The sequence below is a fragment of the Neofelis nebulosa genome, chromosome 4, assembly GCF_028018385.1.
Source record: "Neofelis nebulosa isolate mNeoNeb1 chromosome 4, mNeoNeb1.pri, whole genome shotgun sequence".
NCBI classification, from domain to species: Eukaryota; Metazoa; Chordata; class Mammalia; order Carnivora; family Felidae; genus Neofelis; species Neofelis nebulosa.
In genome coordinates, this window is record NC_080785.1 from 54675280 (window position 1) to 54702014 (window position 26735).

General features: G+C 42.2%; 1 protein-coding gene and 1 long non-coding RNA gene across 3 annotated transcripts in view; one reads left to right on the forward strand and one right to left on the reverse strand.

Moving 5' to 3' along the window:
• The first annotated feature begins 5567 nt into the window (after positions 1-5567).
• LOC131509293 (uncharacterized) overlaps positions 5568-26735 on the forward strand; it is a 127142-nt gene continuing 105974 nt past the window's right edge. The window contains exon 1 of the long non-coding RNA XR_009260415.1: positions 5568-5704. This is a non-coding gene — a long non-coding RNA (uncharacterized LOC131509293). The remainder of the gene's footprint in view (positions 5705-26735) is intronic.
• Positions 5647-10224, reverse strand: IL6 (interleukin 6). 2 transcript variants are annotated; one of them, XM_058724847.1, is made up of 6 exons: positions 10037-10224; positions 8912-8970; positions 8569-8747; positions 7889-8002; positions 7026-7172; positions 5647-5814 (listed from the first exon to the last, which is right to left on the reverse strand). In XM_058724847.1, exons 1-6 carry the CDS (start codon positions 10045-10047, stop codon positions 5647-5649), a joined length of 678 nt encoding a protein of 225 aa, XP_058580830.1. In that variant the 5' UTR covers positions 10048-10224. The 2 variants fall into 2 exon arrangements, with proteins under 2 accessions (XP_058580830.1, XP_058580829.1); XM_058724846.1 differs by lacking the exon at positions 10037-10224 and having other exon boundaries at positions 8912-9298.

Sequence of the window (26735 nt, forward strand, 5' to 3'; positions counted from 1 at the left end):
TTTGTTTTATACATAATATCCAGGGCTTTTGTTATATTTAGTGGGAAGAGCAAGGGAAAGTATGTCTATTCCATCTTCCTGGAAGCAGAATATATATACCAATATCAGGTACTCCTAGTTCTTAAGCCAAAATCAAATTTGCAAGGCCACATCTTCATCATGCAAAGCCCATGCCAGTGAACAATCTCTCATTGCTGCCAGCCTTCCATTTCCTCACAAGGACATATAGAAATAATATTCATAAAGTAAAAATAATACCAAACCAAAATTTAAAATCTATAATGCACACAATAGGTATTAATCATATATTACAAGTTCCAATATAATTATTGTGGATAATATTTCATATATTAAACTGGTATTTTTTCATTCCTAGTAATTCTTTTTTTCCCCAAGAAAAACTTAATTCGCAGAAAGGTGAAACACTAGAAATGGAGGGAAAAAAGTATCTTTTTTGACAAGTGAAAGTAAAATTACAACATCAACTTTACTCACGTTTCACTAATGAAAACTTAGCCACTCTGTTGGGGGTTCCCAACACCATCCTCGGGTTCAGTGATTTACTAGGAGGGCTCACAGGATTCAGGGTATATGAGTCACAGGACTCATACTCATGGCTATGACTTATTACAGCAGAAGGAGGCAATGCAAACTCAGCAAAGGGGAAAGACACATGGGGTGAATTCTGGAGAAAATCAGGCACAAACTTCCAAGAGTCCTCTTCTAGGAGAGTCACATAGAATGCGCTTAATTCTTCCAGCAATAAGTTGTGACAACACATGTCTACCAGGGAAGTTTATCAGCAACTCAGCACCCGTAGTTTTTATTGGGGTATCCTCTGCTTTGCACATATTAAAATTTCATATTCTCAGAAGGAAAGCAGGTGGTTGGTGTAAACCATATGGTTTGTATAATTTAGGATCTGTTACCATTGGGGAAAGTTTTATACTGATGTAGGGAACTGTTTACCAGTCAAGTTCCCAGATGCCAGTCAAGGGCCAAGCTTATAAGCAGGCTTTTCTAAAGATAGCAGTCTTTGGCCTGCTATGTTCTTTTTCTCAGCATAGTCACTCCTACCTGCAAATTCGAATGGGAAATGTAGCCTCTAGATGGGGAGCCACATGTCTAATTCAAACTCTATTACCACGAAGAAGTGGAGAATAGATTTGAAAGGATAACTGGAAGTCACCTATGGAATTTGCACACTTTGTGACTTTATACAAGTTGCTTAGACTCCCTGCTCCTTTGGCTAATACATGTGTCTCAGAAATAATACATACATTGAACCATGCTTGGCACATGGTAAGTGCTCAATGACACTTATATTACTATTACCATTATTAATTTAGTCTATTCTTAGAGCATGTGGGTTGTTTTATCTCTTCCTTTCTATTCTTAATCCACCAGAAACTTGGAAGTTTTATTAGGGGTGGATCTGGACTGCTGTCCTCTGTCACCTTTCTCTGTTGCAGATTTTGGGGTCATTTTCATAGTGTAATCTAAGTGTCCCCTAGCCCCTACCTAGCATTTGGAGATAATCCTTTCCTTTAGCATCCAAATATAATAGCCAGTATCCCCATTCCAAGCTGACTATAGGAAATGTAGACTTGTCCCAAATTTTCCTGAGTATTCTTGACTTCTTTTTCTTTTAAAATTTTTACTATTAATCTTTTTTTATTCTTGATTCTCGTGGTGGGGTCTTACATATCCTGATCGTTGTCTGTCACTTCTTGCTTTGAACTCTTACTTTGGGTTTCTCTGTTATCACTTCTTTGAATCTTCTTGTATTTTCAACCTTCCATTGCCCATTCTCCCCCAAAGGTGGACATGAACATCCTTGCTTTCTTCAGAGATGGGCTAGAACAAGGCTACCATAGATTTGCTTTATGTTGGTAAATAAAACTCATAGAACCTTTATTAGTGAGGGAGAAGATAACAGAAAATTCAATACTAGACATCACAGTGTCTGAAATTCCTAAGTCACATCTGCCACAAGGTGCTCCTTATCCTCCTCTCTCTTATTTTTATTTTTTATTATTTACTATTTTTTTGCCTCTCACCTCCATAGTACTGTCTTCCCTGTTGCTGGAATGTGCTACAGAAAACTGGATCTTTTCTAAACTATTCTATGCTACTTCTAGATCCCAATCTCCTTACCCCATGACACCAGAAGAAACTGAAAAATCCCTCAACATTTAAAAAACAGAAGCAAATACACAAAAGAAACCCCCAAATCAAAAAGTCTTTCCAAGAAAGTTGCTCTTTACTTTTATGTTGTATTAATGATTTTATTTAATTCATCCTCTTTGCTCTTTCATAACAGACCTGCTGCTTCAGCTTCATTTCTGTTAATTCCCTCTTTGTACTTCAGCTGTTTAGGACTCCTTCAGTTTCTCCAACATGCTCTTTCCTGCCTCCAAACCTTTGCCCATGCTGAGGTCACCACTTGGAACACCTCCTGTGCCTCTCCCACTGGCTGAATCCTGTACATTCTTTTAATATAAGCTTAAATGTCATTTTCTTCTGGAATGCCTTTCCTGAACACTTGAGGCTCTCCTACTGTGTGCTGCCCCTGGTAGCTGTGTTAGTTTCATAGGGTTCCTATAACAAATTACCACAAACCGGGTGGCTTAAAACAACAGGAATTTATTCTTTCACAGTTCTGGAGCCCAGATGTCTGAAATCAAGGTGTGAGCAGGGCCATGCTCTTTCTGAAGGCTCTAGGGGAGGATCCTTGTCTTTTCCTGCCTTCTGCTGATTTCGGCAATCCTTGGTTTGCCGATTCACCTCTCCAAACCTGCTTCCCTCCTTACATGGACTTCTCCCCTGTGTCTCTTCTCTTCTTGTAAGGCCCACCCTAATGACCTCATCTTATCTTGATTACATCTGCAAAGATCTTATTTCCAAGTAAGCTCACGTTGACAGGTACTGGGGGTTAGGACCTCAGCATATCTTTTTATGGGACACAACTCAACTCATAACAGTAGCATACAGCAGTTATTTCTTTGAACTGCTTTCTCTAGTTCGTAAGCTTCTTGAGAACAAAGACCTAGTCTGTTTTATTCACCATTATATCCCCAGGGCCTAGAAGAGAATCTGGCACATCGCAAATGCTCAGAGAGCATTTGAATAAAGTAATAAGTGAAAACTCTCAAATACAAAAACCTTTGTGTTTTACTCTTCTATTTAATCCCTACTTCTTTCCTCTCTCAAAGACTTGGTGGTCTCTGGGATTCCTGAATCTCAGTCAGCAATCGCCAAATCCTACTGAACTAGGTCCTAGCTATCTTTTGCTAATGGCTGCCATCACCTTCTCTTTTCCAGCCATTACCACCATCCTAATTCAGGGTATTGTCATCTCTTCCATGGACTAATAATGTTCCTCCAGTATCCTCTTTCAGCCCCTTTTCTATCCATTCTCCATACTACAACTCTTATATGCCCTACTACTTAAAATCTGTCAGCACATTCTCACCACATAGGGCTTCTGATGCTGTCAGTGATCTGGCCCCAGCCTACACCACCCCTGCCAACTCCCAACCTTTTAACCACCCTCCTTATTCCTTCTGTACTGGACATAATGTAATTCTCAGTGTCTTAATCACAGTGTGCTCTTTGTTGATTCAGATTTTTGCACGTGCTGTTCCCTTTGTCAGGAGTGTACTTCCCACCATTCTTGGGCTGACTAACTCGTTACTGCATATCTTTTACATCTCATCAAAACCTCTCCCTCAGTTAAGGCTCCATGACTGCCCTCCCCAGGCGTAGGTTCCCCTGCTATTGGTGCCCCCTGTATAGGTTCTCAGCAGACCTCACATTTCTCTTTTGTAAACCTCATCACAGTTACATGCTTTGCTCAATATCTGTCTTCCATGCCATAGTATAAACCACATGAAGGCTAGGGCTGCATCTAGCTTGCTCACCTCAGCATCCACAACATTGCCTGACTTCTACATGATGCTCAACACATTTTTGTTTGAAGAATGGATGCATTCAACTGCCATTTCTCTTTGTTCTTTGATTTGGCTCCCATTTTGGGAAACCCACTGGTTTCTAGAAATCAGAATATGTGTCTCTTTTCTTGCTTGGCTCCTCTCGGTTCTTGGCTCTGTGGACTTCCCCTTATTCAGCAGGAGTCTTCCCCTGGAGGAAGAAGTCTATGGTAGTTAGAGTGGGAAAAGCTTTATTAGAAGGCAGACCTTTCATCTTGCTGGGGCTGAAAAGGGGAAATCTTTACTAAACTCCCAACATAGCGTTAAGGTAGGATAGAGGGGCTATGTGCAGATTGCCTCTCTTATCACCACTCTCAAAGGGGGCGAGGAGAGAGAGCATGCAAAGAATATTGTTGGTGGGAAAGCAAATGGATATAGATATATATGTACTGATTATTCATTGCCTCCTCTAGAAGTTCTTAGAATATTTCCGCCTAGCTCTTGCTATTTTTCTTGAAGATGAAGATACATAAAGACAGTATTTGTAGTTTTTCCACTCACTGACCAACAGTATCTGTCCCCCCAAATTGAGATATCTTATATTTGATCATTTATGTATGGTTTCTTCATTTAACAAATATTTATTGGGGCCTCCTATGTTCAGTTTCTGGGCCATTGGCTCAGAATGCCAAGATGAATACAATAGAGTCTACCTTCTTGAGGAAAGAAGGCTGGCTGGAAAGAAAACTCAATCAGTTTTAAGATGTCATACAATGTGATAGGTGCTATGATAGACAGGTACGTGCAATGTTTAAGGAACCTAGAGGAGGGAGGCAGAGCTTCTAATCATTATTTAGAAGTGCACATTGCTAGATCTTATACAATGGTTATGTCCTTTCAGAGGCTTTTGATTGTATCTTTAAATGTATTTCCTGTATTAACATGTCTTGGGATTTTCTACATCTTTCAAACTGTTGCCTAGGAAGTTAAGACTAAGGGGCCTGGAGAGAATTAGACCTGGATTTAAAATCTGAGCCTGATTCTTATCTTGCAGCTGGGTGACTTAGAGAAATCACTTACTCTCCCACATCCGTAAAAGAGTGTACACGTGCCAGGATTAAATATCACAGATGCAACACATTTAGCGCATGCCTGACATGCAGTAGGTTCTCTGTTATATCTTTCTCCAGGTGATTGTAGCTCTTTTTGGGTGGTGGTGGTGCTGGTGACAGAAACCTGTTTCTATTCAGCTTCACAGGACACACAGAGGCTCAGTTGTGGATTTTTTTTAAAAAGCAGTTTATTGGTATAAAAACAATTTAAACATTATATAAATACAATATAAATATTCCTTTTAAAAATATGTATAAGTTAGCCACGTATTTGAGGTAAACCTACACATTCCAAGCAATGATCTGGCTCTGAAACGTCAAGGATATTCCAGCTGTGTAGCCATTTTATGTTATCTTTTTCAAAATGAATACATAAAATATTTCAAGTGGCACTTCATAAAAAATATAAATATCTGCTCCTTATATAAATTAACTCAACATCACATATTTAAATATCAATAAATTAAATATAATTAAAATAGTGTCCTAACGCTCATACTTTTCGTTCTTCACAGAGAACAACATCAGTTACGTGCCCAGTGGACAGGTTTCTGACCAGAGAAAGGAATGCCCGTGAACTACAGCAATCTTAGATGCCCAGGTTACATTATCCGAACAGCCCTGAGGCTGAACTGAAGGAAGTCCTCCAGCCTTCGCAGGGTGAGGTGAATTGTTGTGTGCCTCAGCCACTCTTCCTGTGACTGCAGTTTAGCCTGCAGGCCAACTTCTACGGTTGGGACAGGGATGGTTACCTCATCCTGATTCTTTCCCTGAAGGGAAAAGAAAGCAAAAAGAACTATTTAAGTATTGAACAAATCCTTTGCAGTGGCGGGATGCTCTGTGCTGTGGGAAGACGTTCAAATTCGGGGTGAAGGAGACTGGGTGGGGCTGCCTGCCCTGGCTCACCCAGGTAGGGGGAGGTGGCTCTCACCTGAGCCCACCTGAGCCCATCCTGCATGCAGCCCTTTCATGGTGACTGAATCCTACTCCCCACTTTGCTAATCTATGTCTATTAGACCATGAGCATCTCGAGGGCGGCCATGGTGTCTTGTCTTCCCTTATGCTAAACAGTGCCTGGCACAAAGCCCCATCCATCTGCCATCTATTGAGGGTCCACTGGTCTGTGGTGTAAGGGGGACTGGGAAGCACCTTTCCACAGACCCACTGACATGAGGCTGAGTAGTTGTGGGAGGGCTTACACCTCCAGGTGTGGTTCTAGAGCACGGCAGCGTGGGCATCCCCTGGAACTTGTTAGAGATGCGAGTCTCAGCTCTCCCCCCAGACCTGTTGGATCAGACCCTGTGCTGTGACAAGATTCCTGGGGATTTGGTGTGTGTTTTAAAGTGGAAGAAGTGCCGGTTTAAGGCAAACAGCTAGAAAAGGCAGTGGCAGTATCAACACCCATGTGCCTGCTTCTCTGTCTAGTGCACTTTGTTTGGCTCATCCACATGCTGTGCCATCAAACCTCCATTAGGTGGCATTTGAATGGCTAGCTGGTAGTGACCAAGGCCTTTGGTATCTGCTCTTCTAGCCTTTAAACATTTTTCCGCATTAACTCTTCCAGCAAAAAGTAAGGGGAAAGAGTTGAAACTACCACAGTGACAAGAATATCAGTTGGCAATAATTAAAATATTAAAATAATTGTTATGCCCTCTGTTCTTTGTTATTATAGATCACTGAGCAGGATTGGATGTGCTTCCTTCTGCCTCTACAGATTTTTTTTTCTTACATCTTAAGCCATTATAGTAGAAGTTGATGTTAAAATCTCATTTAACAGTTTTAAATATAGTTATTAATGTCTTTTGCAGAAGAGAACCGAAAGAAAACACAAAAAGTTTCAACTATCAGAAAATCTTCCTTAGATCCTTTCCTCTACATGTGGCCATCTCTTTTGAATTGGCTTTGCATTCCCAAGTTGTCTAGGCTCCTTTCTTTGAGCCTGTTTTCCTCACACCAAGGGAGGGGATGAGGAAATGCTCACCTTACGCTTCAGCATCTGGAGCAGGACGTTAGTATTGGTGTACACAGACTTGGCATTTTCCTTATCACCCTCATACTTGTCCTGGAGGAATTTCAGGTATATCTGAAACTCCTGAAGACCAGTAGTGATTCTTGTCAGGCAGGTCTCCTAAGAGAAAAGATGGGGAAATCGGTTATTGCTAGGAAGGTATAATCAATTTAAAAAGTTAAAATTGCTATAATTCAGCTACTTCTCCCTCTGCTCCTCCAAGGAACTTCAAACACCCTTTAGCATCATATTTTGAGACATCAGACAGCATCAGCTGCCCCATTTTAAATATCTGGACAGAGACACTACTTAATCAGTTTTACCCAAAACCTGATAGATGCTGGAGTGTGCCAAAGGGGTCTTTCTCTGATTCTCCCCTTAATACTCTTCCTTCTGGCTGCACTCCTGTCCTTGTCAATATTGGGCTGAAACCTCCTTTTATGGAATAATCAGAAGTCAGTGCAGGATATCCCACTGTCTGGAAGGAAGAGGGTGTAGAGAATGACCTCTACATAGAGGGCAGACTGGGATCCTGCTAACAGCAGGCAACGAAGAGAAGGACAACTTTACCCAGGATGGATTAGCTAAACCTACTGGGGTTTCTAACATTTGATGGCCGCAGAAATCCCAATACAGAAGGGCTATCTCTAACCATTGCATTCAAAAGTAAGCTGCCTTCAGAGAGATTCAGGTTGGTTTCCTTGTGAAATTTACATGATGTTCTTTACATTTATCCCCTTTGTTGTCTGCCTGGTCTATATGCATACAGACACTGCATATCAGAGGGAGAACTTTTGACTAAGGAATAGTTAAAAGTGAATGTGACGTGTTCATACCTGATTGAACCCAGATTGGAAGCATCCATCTTTTTCTGCCAGTTTCGGAAGATTTAGGTTGTTTTCTGCCAGTGCCTCCTTGCTGTCCTCACATTTGTTATAGTTGTCACACATCTGGGGAGGAATACCAGAACTGTTGTCAAAGAAGTGCCCCCAAAACAAACACCACTAGAGGGCCGATTCATGTTTTACCCAGGCAGGAAGTCCTCTAAGAGAATGAAGTCACACCACATCAGCATCCAGACAAGCCAGGTCTCGTGAAGATGGGCACACTTGGGCTCATTTCTGGGCACCTATGACTTCACACTTGTTGCCTATCCTGAGTCTTGGTGTCCTTATCTCTCCAAATTGGGGATAATGAAACTCCTCCTTTGTAAGTTTTTTGTGAAGATGAGGCATACTATTTACATAAAGTGCATGGCACATAGTAGGTATGGAGCTGGGAATGGGCCAAGGGGCATGGATTTCAACCCCAGTGTGTGTTTTCCAGGAGGGAAAGGAACTCCCTGAGACCAGCAGCAGAAGAGAAATACAGAAGACGTCTGCCCCTTTGGCCTGAAATCTAAACTGCCCCAGAACCCAGCAAAGACCTCCCAGTGCAGGAGCCCTTGTCCACATCCAGGGCCCAGGAGGTAAATGCCCACACAGGCCCTTTATCACCCTCAGTTGAGCCTACCCACCTCCTTTTTCAGTGCAGAGATTTTGCCGAGGATGTACTTAATGAGTTCTTCCATTTTGTCTGCAGAGGTGAGTGGTAGTCTATTTGAGGTGGCATCTCCTCCCAGGGGTCCCGGGGTAGGGAAAGCAGTAGCCACCACCAGGAGCAGCCCCAGGGAGAAGGCGAGTGGACTGAAGGCGCCTGTACCGGAGGGAAGGGAGAACAGCCAGTGAGCAGACCGCACAGCTGGGGGAGCTGTGCTGCTGGCTGTTGGCTGCCTGCCAGCCCTCCCAGCAGACACACACCCCTCCCTCAGCCGGCCCGGCTGCCAGGCAGTTCCAGGGCTAGGGATTTCCTTCACTTACTTGTGGAGAGGAAGGTCATGGCTGGAGTCCTGGAGGGCAGATGGAGCTCTCTTTCGTTCCTGGTGGGCTCGAGGGCAGAATGAGCCTCAGACATCCCCAGTCTTATATTTATTGGGGCTTGAGACTCTAATATTGAGACTCATGGGAAAATCCCACATTTGATAAATCTCTGTTGGAGGGTGGGGGTGGGGCCAGAGCGGGTGGGGCTGATTGGAAACCTTATTAAGATTGTGCAATGTGACGTCCTTTAGCATCACAGGAATCACAACTGGGGGGGGCGGAAAGTGCCGCTTAGGTCATACCAAGCTAGCCTAAGAGGCAGGATCACTCTTCCTTTACTTTCTTTTCTGTTTTTTGTTTTTATTTTTTTTATTTTATTTTATTTTATTTATTTATTTATTTATTTATTTATTTATTTATTTATTAGTGACTCAGCATTTTGGCATGTCTTAAGAAGGAAAGTAAAGTTGAAGTCATGCACAAAGTTTTACAGGAGGGGGGGGCAAAAAGCTAAGGCTGACTATGATTTAAGAAATGCTCTCATTACCAGATTAACAGGCTAGGATTTAGTATTCCATTTAATTCATAGTCATAAAAACCTAAGACGTTTTGACCTGAGCTTCCTCAGACCACACCATAGCCCACTAGCTTGGGGTTACAAGTAAGATGCTACTAACAGCGAGCCATCTGCAGGACTTTCCTCTCTTTGCTGGCTTTCTCTGTGACCAGCTGTTGCAGAACTGCCTGACTGCCCCCAAATCTCGTGCAGTTGTGTCTAGGGGTTTCCAGACGTGGTGTGAGGTGCACACATAAATGACTCCTCTGTGCCACGATGTGGCATCTGCCAGTTTCTTTCTCACCTCTTCCAGCCCACTTCAGCCAGCTCAGCCTCAGCCCTGCTCTCTCCCTAGTGGCCCCTTGGGGACCCTCCCAGTGAACACTTTGATCCCTCTGCCGAGGGGGTTGTCTTGTGCTGCTAGTGCTGTCCCCACTGCTGGTCAGAGGGTGATCCTGCTCCTCAGGGAGAGAGCCCTGAGGAGACCAGGTGGGTATTGTCTCTGCTGGAGCCCTCAAGTTAGCAACGCCCACTTGGTTCAGAGCAGAAGTGGCAAGAATACTACTCACCTCTTTGACATGTCAAAGGAGGACCTTGTGAAATTTTCTAGAGCTTGTGTTCATCGCTCCCTCCTGCGTAGGACTGGTTTTGAGTCCAGAGGTAGCTGGGAAGAAGTCTCCTAACACAGACTTGGGCTCTCAGGCTCTGAATCATGCTTTGCCTCCAGCGCCCCAGGCTACCTTACTGGGTTGAGCTTGTATAGCTTGTACAGGTTCCCTCAGCCCTTATAATGACGTCTCTTGCAGGAGGGTCCTTGGTCTCATGCAAATGAACTCTAGACCAGGCTGCCTTGCTAGTCTCCCAGACACCCAGGCAGCTCTGAAGATTGGCTCCAGGTTGAAACTAGGACCCTTGTACAGCACCAAAAAAAAAAAAAAAAAAAAAAAAAGAAGAAGAAGAAGAAGAAGAAGAAGAAAGAAATATTTACAAAACACAGTGTTATCACAATCAGCTTCTTTGCAAAGATCTCATCAAGATTGCTAAAACTAGGACCTCTGCTACAGTATTTAAAACATAAATTGATTTACTCAAGTTTTGTTTTGTGAAAAACACTTTAGGACCCGCCTGGTTGGGGAAAGTGAGGTCATTCATTCTTTCACTGACTTTCTAAATGGAGGCAGTCCTGTGGCCGTAGGGGGCGGGGGTTGTCTGAAAATGAAAATAGGAGAGGATGGTTGGTTGAATGTTTTCGCTTTTACTGTTCTTGGGTCTTGAGCAACTCAGACACCCCCAGCCGAGTCCTCTCTTCTGCAATGAATGAACCCACCTCCCCTGCCCACCCTGTGATGCATGCAATAGGCCTCTCTAGCATGGGATTGCTTTTTCTCATATATCTATCTTTTAGAAAATATGACTCAGTAGATTTCAAATACCTAGTGACTCAACGACAACATACGGTATTTCTTTTCAGTTAAAAGTTTTTAAAGTAGGAAGTACACATACATGATAAAGTGTTCAAACAGGACGTCAGGGCATACAGGGAAAAGTAAGTCTCCTTCCTTTCCAGCTCCTCTCCTTAGAGGTAGCTTCTGACCCACAGTATTTTCACCTAAATCCTGTTACCCTAACCTGGGTGAGGTTTTCTTGGCTTCCTAGGGACTCACCTCTGTATTTACAGGATTGGTGTATACACTGCACGCACACGCATACACATTTGTATGCAAATATCCACACACTTTAATTTCCCATTGTGTGGATGCCACCTAGGCAGTTCTCTATATCACTTTTGAGTTGAGTTCACTATAGACTTTTGAGTTGTACAGCATGGGTTTAAAGCCCAGCTCTGCCACTTGTGGTATGACCTTGGCTAAGTTACCCGAAGGATCTGTCCCCTTGTTTGTCCATCTGATAAAGCTGGGATAATAGCAGTTCTTCCCATACAGCTGTTGTGAAGACTGAAGGAGATGACGTGTGAAAAATCCCTGGCACATAGGAAGGAAGCCGAAAACATGTGCTCTTTGTAACATTCTGCGGCTCAGGGTCTCTGCGTTGGAGAGCTCCTTCAGCCCAGTTCTGTCAGCCCACGCTGTCCTGCCTGTGAGGGAGGCTATGAATGAGCCAGGCTACTGTGCCAGTGATCAGCTGGTCTCCCAGTCATTTTTCCTCCAAAGAAATGACATTCTGTATTTTGTTGGAAACGCCTTATGGCAAAAGTGAAAAATGCAGGAAAAAAAAGTGGTTTCCCCTCTTTTTTGAGAACATTAGGATCCCCAAACCTGATCTCTCAATTTAAATATTGAGCCCAGCTGTGTTTTTCTCCTACACCATTTCCAAGGCTTGCTGCCAAGTGTTTTTATGACAGAAGCCCTCAGCCTTCCCTGTCCATGGCCCTCATCATTATTCAAAGTCTGGAAAGTGGGAAGACCCTGCAAGGGTGAGGAGATCAGATCTTGTGCTTCTGGCAGCCAGGAAAGAGCAAGTTGTGTGGAGGTGAGAATGCATGTGTGTGGAGAGGTTGGAGGATGCTGCCTGCCACTTTGCATATTGTTAGCCTCTAGGATCTATATTAGTGTCAATGCCATGGGCTGACATTTGCTTGTGGGAGAGATGGGCTCTTTTTTGCTCCAGAACATTAACACAACATCTGTAACTCCACCATGATAGCTTCCTTTCTTTGGATCTCAATGGATCTTCCACTTGGAGAGCTCATGCATCATATTTTAACAGGTACAAATGACCAGGAAAGGCCATGCTGTCAGCATTTATTAACTAATAACCTCAGTGGCTGCATTGCTCCACTGCTGATTTAAAGTAGCTGCCAGCTGAGACCAAGACAGATAGGATAAATGGGAACATATAGGCAGGTAGAAGAGAAACCAAGTAGCTCTGCATCCTTTTCCACCTTATCCAGGCAAGCTAGTCCTGTCTGGGCCCCTCAGAATTACTGCCCATGACTGCTTTCCTACATGTTGTTGGGGTTCAGTTCAGAGAGTTCATCAATGCATTCAAGGTGAGGGAGAAAAAGTAACTTCCATTTGGTCTTAGGCTCTCAGGAGAAGAGCTGTTCTCCACATCTCATAGGTTAAAATGTGGTATTATGCTCTCTTCTTTATTCCAGGTATTGGGGGTGGGTGGGTCTGTAATTTTAGCGGGAGGGAGTATCCCAAGAAAAAAAGAGAAGTCACTGAGTACTAGGAACTTGCAGTTGCTGTCAGAATGTAGTTTCACTTGTCACTAAGTCGTAAAAGGTTTGCAAACTGAAACAGTGAGTTATTTAACAGCTCCTCCGGGATTGAGTCCGGCTGAGCAGACTCCAGGCCTGTAGGTCTCTGGGAAATGTGTGTTTTAGGAAAAGTAGTCATATTATGTGGAGAGAGAATATTAGGGACATGTGGTATGTCTCCTTGGAAAGGGCTGGCTGATCTTGCAGGACAGCCAGGCCTAGAGACCAGAGCTCTGGACAGTTCCCAGCGTGGCCCAGTCTCAGTCCTATCCTTTGCTGTCTTAACTCTGATGCCCAGTTGTAGCTCCTGGTGAGTTTCTAGTCTGGCCTTAGCTTTTCTAAGGGCAAAGGCATGCTGGGGTTGTGTCTAGTTCTGCTGAACCCAAGAAGGAGGCACGTTGGCCTGCTGGGTTCCTGCTGCCTAACTGCACATGGTGGTCAATGAGGAGGCCCTCATTGTTTTGCCTTGTTACCTTCCCCTACCAAAGTGGAAAATCCCAGGCATTTTAGGAGGGAAGTGGACTCTCTTGGGGCAACAATGTAGACTCCCCTTGCCTTGGGGACCGCCCCCCTCATCACATCCCTTTTCCTTTGGTCTTCAAACCTGGAAGAGAGTGCTTGGATCTCCAGATGTTAACAAGCCAGCTGCTCTGAAGCTGGTTTGGTGATGAGAACTTGCTTTGCTGATCCTGAAGGAGCCCCACTGGCCTTGTGCTGCAGGGCTGGGGAGGTCATTCAGGCTCAGTTTCAGTGTTCCATCTCTTCTCCATCTGTGGGGTAGGTCTTCTGTGTTGGTGGCTGCTGGTTCTGCTTTACAATTAGGAAACTTCATCATGTCAGAAAGGAGCACAGAGTTAATTTATTCTCACGAGTCATTTGAACCATCTTTGGTTTCTCTAAAGGTCTCAGTTCTCTTGAGTTCAGTGTCATAGGCAGAAACTCAGCATGCAAAAGCATTGGTTGGTTTCTTCTACTCTTTCCCTCAAAATTAGGGTACTAAGAACCCATTTGAAAGCATCACATGTAACGGTAAGACCAGGGGATTCTGCTGGGCTGGCTATGACGTTTTTCATCTCCTTTCCCTGCCCTTTTGGCTACTTATTTACTAAAAAGAAAGTGTCTTTGTATTTCCAAACTAAGCCTCATGTATGTTCTACTTAGCAAGCTGAATCTATGAAGGTAGGAAAGGTCTCTCTAGTTCTCGTGGTGGAATAATTTCCATGAATACACCTTGGACATATTGAACACTCCGTAGTTCTGAGACATTGGGGTTTATTATTCTGAAGAAGGGTCCACCTGGATTAATTAAACTTATCACAGAAGAATTCAGATCCAGGTAAGCAGGTCAAATAATCACAGGTGATTTCTATTGAGTTGTTGAGTTCTATATAGCTATGTATGGGTGTGGTTGTACACAGGGCATAGCTGAAGCCTTGACCTGAAGACCATGGCTGTGGCTCCAGGGGATGCTTCCCTCACTGTGAGGGCTGGCCTTAGATGCCTGGGTTCCCAGAAAGCTGGCTGGTAGTCTGCTGTCACTTTGGTCTTTCACTTTGGTCTGCTGGACCTGTAGCTCCTCCTGTGGGTCTCCATAGTGGTCTGGGTCTGAGCAGCAGTATTGTGTTCCCCAAGGGCTCTGTGGGATGATGGCCCTATGTCTCCTATCCTGGAGGCCATGTTTCTTTTGTGCTATTTTACTACAGGTGAAAGGTATTGTCAGGAGGGAAGGCATGGCCTGTTGCGTTAGTCAACTTGGCAAGTGATCAAGATGCATGGAAATGGTTTCCTCCACTCTGGCATTTGAAATTGTCTTCTTGGGAGCTGATTAGCTTTTAAAAGGAGAGTATGCATTCCCATAGATTTTTGGGGGGCCTTGGAACCTAAGCAATTGCTACTAACTGCCTCAGCTTTTCTTGTCCTTCAGGACGATTGGCAAAGAGGCTGTAATATATACTCCTTTCTCTGTGGTAAGTTTGTTGACTGAGGCCCCAGTAAAGCTATCGAAGGCAGCAGGTATATAATATAGACTGGGGCAGGTCAGGTGTGAGAAGAAATTTGGGTTCTGGGTTCACAGTATCCAGCTGATACTGTGTGGCCACTCTTTTGACCAAGTTTGTGAAGACCACTCTGGCCTTCTTGACTTGTCTTAGATTGCAGAATTTAGAAGGAGGTTGGGGTTTTTTGCTGCCAGCAAAAACTTTTGTCTGAATATAAGATTTTCATGAATTAGGCTTGTCTTTTCATTGCATTACTGAATCTTTGGTTTCTTGTGTTTCTTCAGTGTCACTGCTAGAAGATATGGGCATTGGGATAATGAATAATGGGAGGATTTGGGATGAAGTGCCCTCCCATCTCAGGGACCCATTAGAGGGATGCTCTCTAAATTTCCTTCTAGCTCCAGCATTCAGTGATTCTATAGATCTTCACTAGCCATACCTAATAATCCAGAGCCTATTCTTCATGAAACTATAGAAGCAGGATACTCTACATTAGGAAATAGTTCTTGGAAATCCAAAAGAACCATTGGCTGCTTGGGGTGCCGCCCATTTTGACATGCCTAGGATCATGGAGGCCATGGGCAGAATAAACCAATTTGGAAGATGTTGAAGACCCAGACTTTCAATGCAAGGAGGTAGCAGACTTATTAGTTATCATACAAGCAGAAACAGATCAATATTCAAAATTTTAATTATTTTTAACTTAAAAAATTACACATGTAATACATGTTCAATGTTGAAAATTGAGAAAATAGAGGAAGGCAAAAAGAGAAAAAATTGCAAAATAATCTTCTCACTGAGTGGTAGTCATTGTTATCATTAGGTTGCAATCATCCTTGCTACCTTTCTATGTAGCTATATATATGTTAACATATGGGAAATAGAAAAATACCGTGCATAGTGTGTTATCGGCTTTTCTTTTCAATACTACTTTCTGGGCAATTCTCCAAGTAGGGGTGATGTAAATAATGGCTGTTGAGAAAGGCCGGGATGGAGCTCAAGTAGAGGTGTGTTGGAGCTGGCCAGTTCAGCTCAAGAGAGCCAACTGTACTCCCTTCTTCCCAACTCTGCATCCAGTGATTTCCTTTGGTAGCTTCATATTAGACAAGGTGGGAGTGTTTACACTATGGAAATTGGCAAATGCTACACGCTACGCCCCCCCACCCCAAAACTAGTTGTTAAACATCTTCCAGCACACCAGTGGGCCCAAGGGAATACATGGATATTTTGGAGGCAAAAATCAATGCAATCCAGAGATTGGTTATTATATGTGTACTATTTAGGGAATATAGGAAAAGCATGTATCAAAGGCATTATTTGATCTTACACTTCAAAAGCAATTAGCCATAAAGCTTTTTTTTTTTTTTTTTTTTTTAAGGAAAGAAATAGTTTTGGTCAAAGTGTGCTGCTGCAATGTCCCAAAAATGAAGGAAGCAGTTTCTATAAACATGTAGGCACCGACTATCAGCTGAATTTGGGGGAGGCAGGATGTGCACAGGGCAGAATTTCTGTTCTACAGAATTAGATGCCCTTGAGTTTCCCTAGCCAGATACCAACTCATGCCAGTAGATCAGTTCTTGAGCCATGGCCAAGTGAGGGACAGGAGATTTGTCACAGTGAGAGAATTAGACATGGCAAAGTGGCAACCCACAGGCTTAGTGATTTCTGCTTTGTCACTGTCCCATTCCAACCCGGCTGATGAATCAGGAATCCAGCTTTGGGGCCCTTAGTGGACAGGATGAGGAGAGCCCTGAAGCATTCTTAGGGTCCCCAAAGGATTGCTTCTTGGGTCATAAGTTTAGCTGTTAACTGTACCCAAATCACAAGGAATCATTTATCCTGCTGTTATTCTTGGCATTGTGTCTTATTGTACTGCATCCTCCTCTTGATTCATCTCCGTTATAGTCCTATTGCATATTTCTAGGACATTGCACTAAGAAAACAAACAGTGCTATTAAATCCAACCCCTGCCTCCTTCTGAGGACACCCGCATGATGACAGGAACCTGGTTGATACTTGACTGCGTCATAGCCAAACTTCAGAATATTGAGTAAAATGTAAAACTCCCCGTCAGAAAGTCGGTTCGATTTATATGGCACAGCTCCCAGGCAGACCACATGAGACATATGCTAATTTTTTTTTTTTCCTCCCCAAAGGATGTAAGTCTTCTCATAACAGTTTCAGGGCAGGGTAGAATGACATCTTGCGGATGCCATGACATCTCTCAGTTCTAAACTTCCATCAAGACAGACTGTGCCTCCGTCTTCCCGGAAGTCTTCGCTGACCCATTTCCAGGAATAGTGAGGGTTCTCCTCTGGGCTCTTCCGCAGCGTCATGTGCTGTACTAATCCATTTCTAGGCAGTGTCGTGATGACTCTGGAGCCAACCTGCCTGGGTTCAAATCGCTGTTCTGTAATTTTAAGCTGTGGTCAGCTGTGAAGTTATTGAACTCCCCAGCTTCATTTTTCTCCTTCATAAAATGAGGGGTAGCAATCATACCTCATATCATACAGTTGTTGGAATCTATGTAAAATACTTAGCGTTTTGCCTGGCACATAGGAGAGCCCAATAAGCATTGATATTGCTCTCTCTACAATTGACTGAAAGCTTCCCGAGGGCTCTAGCTTTCAATGTCAATGAACAGCAAGCACAGTTGTGAGCACATGCTGGATACTTGGGGCTGATGAATGAATGAAAGGTGGGCTATCCTTTCAATTGATCTGTAGAAAATAATCATCAAGAGTTTAGAAATAGAAAATAGTTTGATACATAAAGCTTTCTTTGTATGTGTGCTTTTTATAGGTCATATAAAATGTTAAGCTCACTTGATTTTCAAATTACAAAGACTGTAATACTTTATTCAATAATTTAAAAAAACATATGTATGTATTTTTATTCCATATTGTGGGCAGTACAGTTTACTAAAAGAAGCATGGATTTCAGAGACAAACTTGATTTAAATGCTGGCCCCATCATTTACTGCTCGTATGGCTTTGGGCAAGGCTTCAACCCCCTGTGCCAGAGTTTCCTCATTTGCAAACTGTGGCAAAGAAAACTTCCCTTCTGGAGGTGGTTGTGAAAATTGAATGATATCCACACCCATAAAGTATAGTTATCAGTATGTACAAAAGTGCCAGCAGATGCTAATTTTTTAAAAGTTGTTGTTATATTCAGGTGGGGCAAGGGACAGAGGGTATGAGAAGGGAAATAGGAAAGGATCAAGGCAGACAAAGCATGATGGAGAAAGACAGCTTAAAAAAAAAATAGAAATAGCCACCAAAAAATAAAGACAAATAAAATGGCCTATCGATTCATTTTGTTTTAAAATATTGTATTTTTACTTTTTAGTTTTTGCATAAGCGACACGTACCAATGGCGCAAAATTCACAAGGTACCAAAGGGTACTCAGTGAAAAATTAATCATTTCCACCCTGCCTGAGCCAACCAGTTTATCTCTTCAGGGGCAAGCAATTCTACTGGTTTTTGTCTTGTGATTCCTTCCAGAAATACTTCATACATTGATAAGCAAAACATTCCTATTTCCCATGATTTAGTTTTATTCTTCTACGTAAGTGGCGGTGTACTAATTACATCGGTCTGCAGCTTACTTCCTTTATTGAATATGTTTTAGCAATCGTTTCTTTTCGAGACATAGAGAACTGCCTCTTTCCTTTTGGCCCTTGTATTCCATTTATTAACCCATCCCCCATTGATGGAACTTTAGGTTGTTTCCAACCTTTTGTTATTACAGATAAAACTACAATGAATAATTTTGTCTGTGATTTCACACATGTGAGTGTGTCAGTGGGATAGTTTCCTAGAAATGGAGATGCTTACTCAAAGGATACTGGCAACTGTGATAGACAGAGGTTGTACCAATTTAATGCTTCCTCTGGTGAGGAGTGAGAACACCTGTTCCTCATACTCTTGTCAGCACATGATATTATCAGTCCTGATCTGTGCCAGACTAATAAGGGGAAAACGTATCTCACTGGAGTTTTAATTTGCTTCTCTCTGATTACAAGTAAGTTGGAGTATCTGGTCAGATCTGTGAGAAGAATTTTTATTTCACTTTTCACCAACTGTCTGTTATATCCTTCGTCTGAGTTTTTGTTGGGTTATTGATCCTTTTCATAGTGATTTGAAGGAGCTCTTGATATACTCTGAAAGGTAAACTTTTGTTTTTCATGTGCATTTTTAATTTATCATTCATGTTCCTATTAGTTTATAGTGGCCTTTTTTTTTTTTTTTTTTTTTTGGCCATGCAAAAAGTTTAGATTTAGATGAAGCAGACTTTGTATCCTTTCATTTATGGCTTCTGGATTTTGTGACACACATAAAAAGTCTTAGTCTACTCTGAAATCATGAGAATATTCTTCTAAGTTTTCCTCGAGTGTCTTTAAATAATATGTTTTCAAAGTATTGAGCAAATACAGACTATGCTTGTCATGTAACAAGATGAACTAGTCCTGTGCACACCCTGATGTAAATGCACACACACAGGAAAAAATGTAGGTCTTGCTAGAAAGTGGTATAGGCAGTACTTTTTCCTCTCTGTACTTTTCTTTGTTTTACAGGTTTTCTTCATTGATCATGTATTACTTTGATCCTCAGAAAGATATTGATTAAATAAAAAATGTACTTCTACCTCCTTTAGCCATCTTTCAAGATGTCCCTGGGTTACTGGATCTTATGGAATGCTAGTAATGCTGCCTGTTTTGCTTTGGAAACAGTCTGTCTAGCTTCCATCCTGAACAGCTTTGGCCCCATCCTAGGGACTTTGTTGCCAAATCCAAAGGAAGTATTTTAGTGCTGGTCTTACTTTTCCACTATCAAATCTGAAATTCCTGACCATGCCTTCCTGCTTGGCCTCCCTGCTGGTCCTCACTCCTTCCTTCTTATGATTGATTCTCAGTCTGTGATCTCACACATGTGTACGCGTGTATCAGTTGGGATAGTTTCCTAGAAATGAGTTGCTTATTCAAAGGATACCAGCACCTGTGATAGACAGATAGGGGTTGTACCAATTTGGCTGGTTGTCTTAGCTGATCCCTGAACTTGGTGACATTTGGGAGGGCTCCCTGTGTACCAAGTGCTCTAAGTACTTTGCATAGATTATCTCACTTTTGTCCTCACCAGTTTTCTAAGGGAGCTATGATCATCAATTGTATTTTTCAGATGAGAAAATGGAGAGTTAGAAAAGTTGAGTAACAAGTGCAAGAGTGTCCAGTAGGGTAGAGCCAAGATTGGAACCAGAGACTCTGTGCTCCTAACCTCCCCTCTAAACTGCATATCTTATGAGCATGCTAAACCATCCCAGGCACTACCTCTGTCATGTCATCCCTTTGTGGGTTTACTTACCCTTTCGCTTTTACACATATGACTCCCAAGTGTATGTCCATGGCTCAGAACTCCTATGCATTCTAGACTGACAGTCTAGACATATTCAGTGTTTGGTGGACATTTCCACTTAGATCTCCTACAGACACTTTAAATTCAGCATGGCAGTATCTCCTAGTTATTTTTCATAGTGCCCAGTGGAAAAGGCTGGCACATGAGAACCCAGGAGACTTGAGCTTAGCTATTCTGTAGCTGAGGTTAGCATTTTGCTTTAATTAAGTTTGAGTGAATTCATTAGCACCTGCTAGGACCAGGGCCGTGGCCCTCAAAGAACTTTCAATGATTCAGCTTGATTTGCATGCCCTTGGTCTTTTAATGCCAATAAATTCGTTTGGAAGATTGGTTGCCTTTTCCCCACAGCCCAGAGTAATTTGCTTATCCTGATGGGAAGGCCCATTCATTTCCTAAAAATGAACAGGGCTTCCTCTCATGGAATAATTAACATTAAAGGCCCAGATCCGTTTAAATCCCCTGAGAGTCTATGTCTAATCCATTAGACTTAGTAATCACCGTGAACTTGAAGTAGAGCATCTGATTTAAAAACATTCCAGTGGGAAGAGGAAACTTCAATCAGAAGAGGAATCTTCTGGCTGGAAGATTGGTTTTTATGCTTTTGCAATTGATGATAATCACCATAGGAAGGGCATTACTGGTGTTTTATGTATATCTCTCTATTAATTTAAAAAAATTATAAAAGTAGCACATACTAATTGTAACTGTGGCAAGTCTACCAGCCCCTTGAGATGACTGCTGTTAACAGCTGTACCACCTCCCAGATGCTGCCACAGACTCACAAGAATGGATACAAACAGGTACCATAATTACACCTACAGGAGTGCGTTATTTTTTTATTTTTCAAGTAATGAATCATATAATGCATATTACTCTGCAACTTTTTTTTTTCTCACTTAACTCTATATCATGAATATCTTATCCAGGTCAGTTAACATAGCTTTTACTATTTTTTAGTAATATGTAATATAGCATGTTCCATGATTTATTCAACCAGTTTCCTTTCCATGAACACTCAGTTTATTTTCGTTTTTCCATTTCTATAGGCAAGGCTGCAGGAGACATCCTTGTACATAAATTCTTATGTAATGAAGCATTTATTACTAAAGAGCTATGAAAGTAAGATTGCCAAGCTACAGAGTTGGCTAGTTTCTAGAACCACATTAATACATGAGCAGGGGAAGGGAAAGGGAAGTGATATACTTCTGTCTGTCAGGTACTACAGTAGGTACTTTCCGTAAGTTGCTTGATTTCGTCTTGGTCTCCTGCCTCCAGTCATGTCCCGGTCCCTCCTCTATGTAGCCCAGAGGTTATGTGAGCACGTCACCCCTGTGCTTGGAAGACTTGTGTGGTTCCCATCCTCCAGGGTAAAGGCCAAGCTACTAACAGGGCCCTCAAGGCTCTCCACAGTTTGATGTCATCTGCCTCCTCAGTCGTGCTTCTCTCCCCCTTGCTTCTCATTCCTGCACATCCCAGCTGTTTGCTGTTACCCATCTTATCAGGCCACTGCAACTCTCTTGGCCTTTGCTTTGCCTTCCTCTCTGTTCTCATGGTCCTTCTTCACCTCTTCCCCTGGCTCTTCTCTCACTCACCAATTAGCACTCAGTCCCTGGCTCCTTCCCTCCTTGTAGGCTGGTTTATGAATTAGGCTGGATCATGCTGTAGTGACTTACAACCCACAGATCTCAGTGGCTTAATACACGTTTATTGTTTGCTCAATCAAAGTCTGCTTCAGGTCTGGGTCCTTACTCTCTCGGGCAGCTCCCCTCAGTGACCTGCATGGAGGAGCTGATGGAGGCTCCACTATCCTGTATCATCCAGAACACTTGGCTCTCCTGGTCCACGTGGCAGAAGAGAATACTGAGAGTGTCATGCTGGCCCACTGGCCAATCCTATTATACTGCCCTGCTTGACTGCAAGGGGGCAGAAGCATAGTCCTCTCATGAGGCTAGAAGGAAAGGAGAATTGGATATAGATTAGCACTAGAAGCTTCTGCAAAGGTGAGATGCCACCACTCTATGTCTATTGAAATTATTATGTGGCATTAGAATGATAATTTATGTGTGTCTTCTCTACTAGAGTGGACACTTCTGGAGAGTAGAGGATTTTGCCTTGTTCATCTTCCTATCTCTGGCATCTGGCACTTGTATGACACATAGGAAATGGCTGAGAAATTTGTGTTGGCCAAATCCATTCATACAAATCAAATAATCTACACATTTTAGATGAGACACTGAAGTTCAGAAGGGTCAAGTAACTCACCTATGATTATGCACCTGGGAGGTAGCAAAACTGGATTCAAATCCAAGTCTGTCAGATTCCAAAACTCATGCTTTTTGGAAAGTTCCTAGAGGTTAAGATTCCAAGGTCTGACTTGGGACAATGAGCATTTCACACATTGGGAATGAATTCAGTTTTACAGACTCAAGAACCCTAACAGTCTCTCTCTCTCTTCTTTTTTTTAAGTAATTTTAAAAAATATTTATTTATATTTGAGAGAGAGAGAGAGAGAGAGAGAGAGAGAGAGAGAGAGAGAGAGAGTGCTTGTGAGAGGGAGAGGGGCTGAGAGACAGAGACAGAGTCTGAAGCAGGCTCCAGGAGAGAGAGAGAGAGAGAGAGAGAGTGCTTGTGAGAGGGAGAGGGGCTGAGAGACAGAGACAGAGTCTGAAGCAGGCTCCAGGCTCTGAGCTTTCAGCACGGAGCCCAACTTGGGTCTTGAACTCATGAGATCATGACCTGAGGTGAAGTCAGATGCTTAACCGACTGAGCCATCCAGGCACCCCAAGAACCCTAACAGTCTCTTTAGTGCACCAAGTTTGGAATGCATCTACCAAGGGACCTCCTCTGTGTTCTGGGAGCCAGTGTTGAAAAATTCAGCAACACTTTGTGACCCAAGATCTCCCAGGTACGTACTTAAAACAAGGCAAGAAAAGCCAGTCCCCAGCCAAACTGAAGGACATTTAAGCCACTATCAGCTCTGATATTCCTCTGTCCTCACTAAATGTATTTGAATTTAAATAAAACCCCCATTTCATTTAATATGTGTGGCTATAGGGAGCTGTAGAATTGGGGTTTGAAATTGAGTTTGAGCCCTAGCTCTGCCACATCCTAACCTCACTCCTGGACCTCTGAGCCTCCCTTTATTAATTTATAAAAATTGACTATAAAAATACTCACCTCACTTTGTGCTCCATTGACTCCAGGTTCTAACAGAGCCTCAGGTAAGTATGCTACTGTGTCATGGTTCTCCAGAGAAATAGAACCAACAGGAGATCTTATGTGTGTATAGTAGGAGTTTATATATATGAAATAAGGAATTGGCTCACATGGCTATGGAGGCTGAGAAGTCCCAAGATCTGCAATTGGCAAGCTAGACCCAGGAGAGCCAATGATATAGTTCCAGAATCTGAAGACCTGTGGACCAGGTTGGCGTAAGTCTCAATCTGTGGATAGAAGAAGACCAGTGTTCCAGCTCAAGCATTCAGGCAGAGCGGGTGAATTCTGCCTTACTCAACATTGTTGTTGTATTCAGGCCTTCAGTGGATTGGATGAGGCTTACCCACTTTGGGGAGAACAATATGCTTTATTCATACATTAATCCATAGACACTCGCACAGACTTATCCAGAATAATGTTTAAAACTGGGCACCCCATGGCCCAGTCAAGTTGACACAAAACTAACCATCACACCTAACCTTCCTTATATCCCATAATTTTCACTGTTTCTTAATCTGTTATTTCTTAATAACACAAAATCTTGTTATTTTGTGTTTAAAAAACAGTAAAAGATGAAGTTCTGGAAGTGGTATAATTTTACCTCCTAGAAGTATTTTTAGGTGAGAATTATTTACTAACAGTCCAGGGAAAATTCGGTTCAAAATAATTCCCACTAATGTTCACTGTTTTCCCTTACCTTGATTAATTTACATTTTTAACTTAAAAAACAGTAGACTTCAGTGTTTAGAGTATTTTCTGGTTCACAGTAAAATTGAGTGGAAGGTACAAAGATTCCCCATATAACCCCTACCCTCACATGTGCACAACCTCCACCTTTACCAATATCCCACCAGAGTGGTACATTTGGTACAATCAGTGAACCCATACTGATACATTATTATCGTTCCAAATCAATAGTTTACATTAGGGTTTACCCTTGCTCTACACTCCATGATTTTTGACAAATGTATAATGACATGTACCCACCATTAGAGTACACAGAAAAGTTTCACTGCCCTTCAAATCTGTGCTCCACCTATTCATCCTTTCCTTTTCCCATCCCCTGGCAATCACTGATCCTTTTACTGTTTCTACAGTTTGTCTTTTCCAGAATATCATTATAATTGGAACCAGATAGTATATAGCCTTTTCAGATTGGCTTCTTTCATAGTAATATGTCATTACATTTCCTCTATGTCTTTTCGTGGGTTGACAGCTCAGCTCTGGTGTATATTTAACATAGCATCCAGTACTAGCTGAGATGCATCACTTACGTATTTTTGCATGCATGTTCATTGTTCATCTCTTCCACCAGAATGGAATCTTCTGGAAGGCAGGGGCTTTGTTTTATTTATCACTGTATTCCAGTACCTATGAAAGTATTCAGTACATGACAAGCTCTCAAAAATATTTATTGATGAGCACTGGGTGTTGTATGGAAACCAATTTGACAATAAATTTCATATTTAAAAAATAAATAAATGATAAATAAATAAACAAACATAAACAAATTTAAAAAATTTATTGAATGAATAAATGAACACATGAATCTTTTATAACTATAAACCTCTCATTTGGGGAATTATTTCTGATACATATTAAGTAAGAGCTAAACTTTTTTTGTTTTCTCTGAAGTTAGCTAACATACAGTGTAATCTTGGCTTCAGAAGTAGAACCCACTGATTCATCTCTTGCATGTGACACCCAGTGCTTATACTGAAGAGTGCCCTCCTTAATGCCCATTACCAATTTAACCCACCCTCCCACCCCATACTCTCATCAACCCTCACTTTGTTCTCTGTATTTAAGAGTCTCTTATGGTTTGCTTCCATCTCTGTTTTTATCTTATTTTTCCTTCTCTTCCCCTATGTTCATCAGTTGTTTCTCAGATTGCACATATGAGTGAGATCATGATACCTGTCTTTCTCTGACTGATTTTGCTTAGCATAATACCCTTCATTTCCATCCATGTTGTTGCAAATGGCAAGATTTCATTCTTTTTCATTGCTGAGTAGTAGTATTCCATTGTGTGTAGGTGTGTACACACACACACACACACACACACACACACACACACTATCTTAATCCATTCATCACTTGATGGACATTAGGCTCTTTCCATAATTTGGCTATGTTGGTAGCACTGCTATAAACATTGGGGTGCATATGCCCCTTCAAATCAATCAGCATTTTTGTATCCTTTGGATAAATTCCTAGTAGTGCAATTGCTGGGTCATACGGTAGTTCTACTTTTAATTTGAGGAACTCCACACTGTTTTCAAGAATGGCTGTGCCAGTTTGTGTTCCCACCAACAGTGCAGTAGAGTTCCCCTTTCTCCACATCCACTCCAACATCTGTTGTTTCCTGAGTTGTTAATTTGAGCCTTTCTGACTGGTATGAGGTGGTATCTCATTGTGGCTTTGATTTGTATTTCCCTGATGATGAGCAATGTTGAGCATCTTTTCATGTGTCTGTTTGCCATCTGGATGTCTTCTTTGGAGAAGTGCTATTCATGTCTTCTGCCCATTTCTTCACTGGATTGTTTGTTTTTTGGGTGTTGAGTTTGATAAGTTGTGAGAGTTAATCTGATACTGCTATTTCAGTGGGATTTAAATATGATGTACTCTTACAGAATTTGAGTCCCTTTTGGTTTAAATATGGGACTGGAGAGCTCATCAGTGACCAATAAAATTAAAGAAATCATTATTTTCCAGTAAAGTACTATTTTAATTTTTTAAATGCAGAAGTAGAGTATAAATGAAAGTAGACTATTTAATTTTCTATCACCAAAGGTGCTTCTGGTGATAACTATCTAAAATGTTTTAAAATTTCCTGTTATAAAAGCAATAAAATTTCCCTCTCTGCATACCCATTGACCCCCCGTCCCGTTCCCCAGAGGTAACTTCTCCCAAGAGTTCTGGAAGTTTTGTGTAATATATAATATTTTTGTGTAGTTGTTCACAGATTAACTTGGATCTACAAAAGGCAGCACTTCTGTGTTGCTCTAATATGTTATCTTTTTTCCCTTGCAAGTCCTTCCCCATTGGGGAGAAAGGAAGTCAAGTAATTCTGCCAAGTAATGGGAGCTCAGTCTCTTCTTTAAAGAGTCTCCTGTTGCTTTGATATGGCTCCTTTCAAGGAAAGGCTTGGCCCTTTGGCCCTTTGGCCAACTCTCCGGCCTTCTCCTGTCCAAGGTGACACTGTGGGGAATTTGTGTGGGAATTAACTGTCCTGTGGTGGGAGTGTTGGCCACACCTTGTCCCCCTGGTGAAGCTGCTAGTATCTGCTTCTGAAGCCTGCAGCTAGCAGCTGTGAGGCCTGTGTTCCCTTAGATTGGCCCTTCTGCTGACCTGGCCCATCTAGGATTCCACTGGGGTTAGTGTGGGGGTTCTTAGCATAGCAGTCCCTCACTGTCAGCC

Coding starts and splice junctions, on each gene's coding strand:
- IL6 (XM_058724846.1), bottom strand. CDS start 9,005: ATGTCTGAGGCTCATTCTGCCCTCGAGCCCACCAGGAACGAAAGAGAG. Junction 7,173..7,888: donor TCCAATCTGGGTTCAATCAG/GTATGAACACGT, acceptor CTTTTCTCTTAG/GAGACCTGCCTGACAAGAAT. Junction 5,815..7,025: donor TCCAGATGCTGAAGCGTAAG/GTGAGCATTTCC, acceptor TTTTCCCTTCAG/GGAAAGAATCAGGATGAGGT.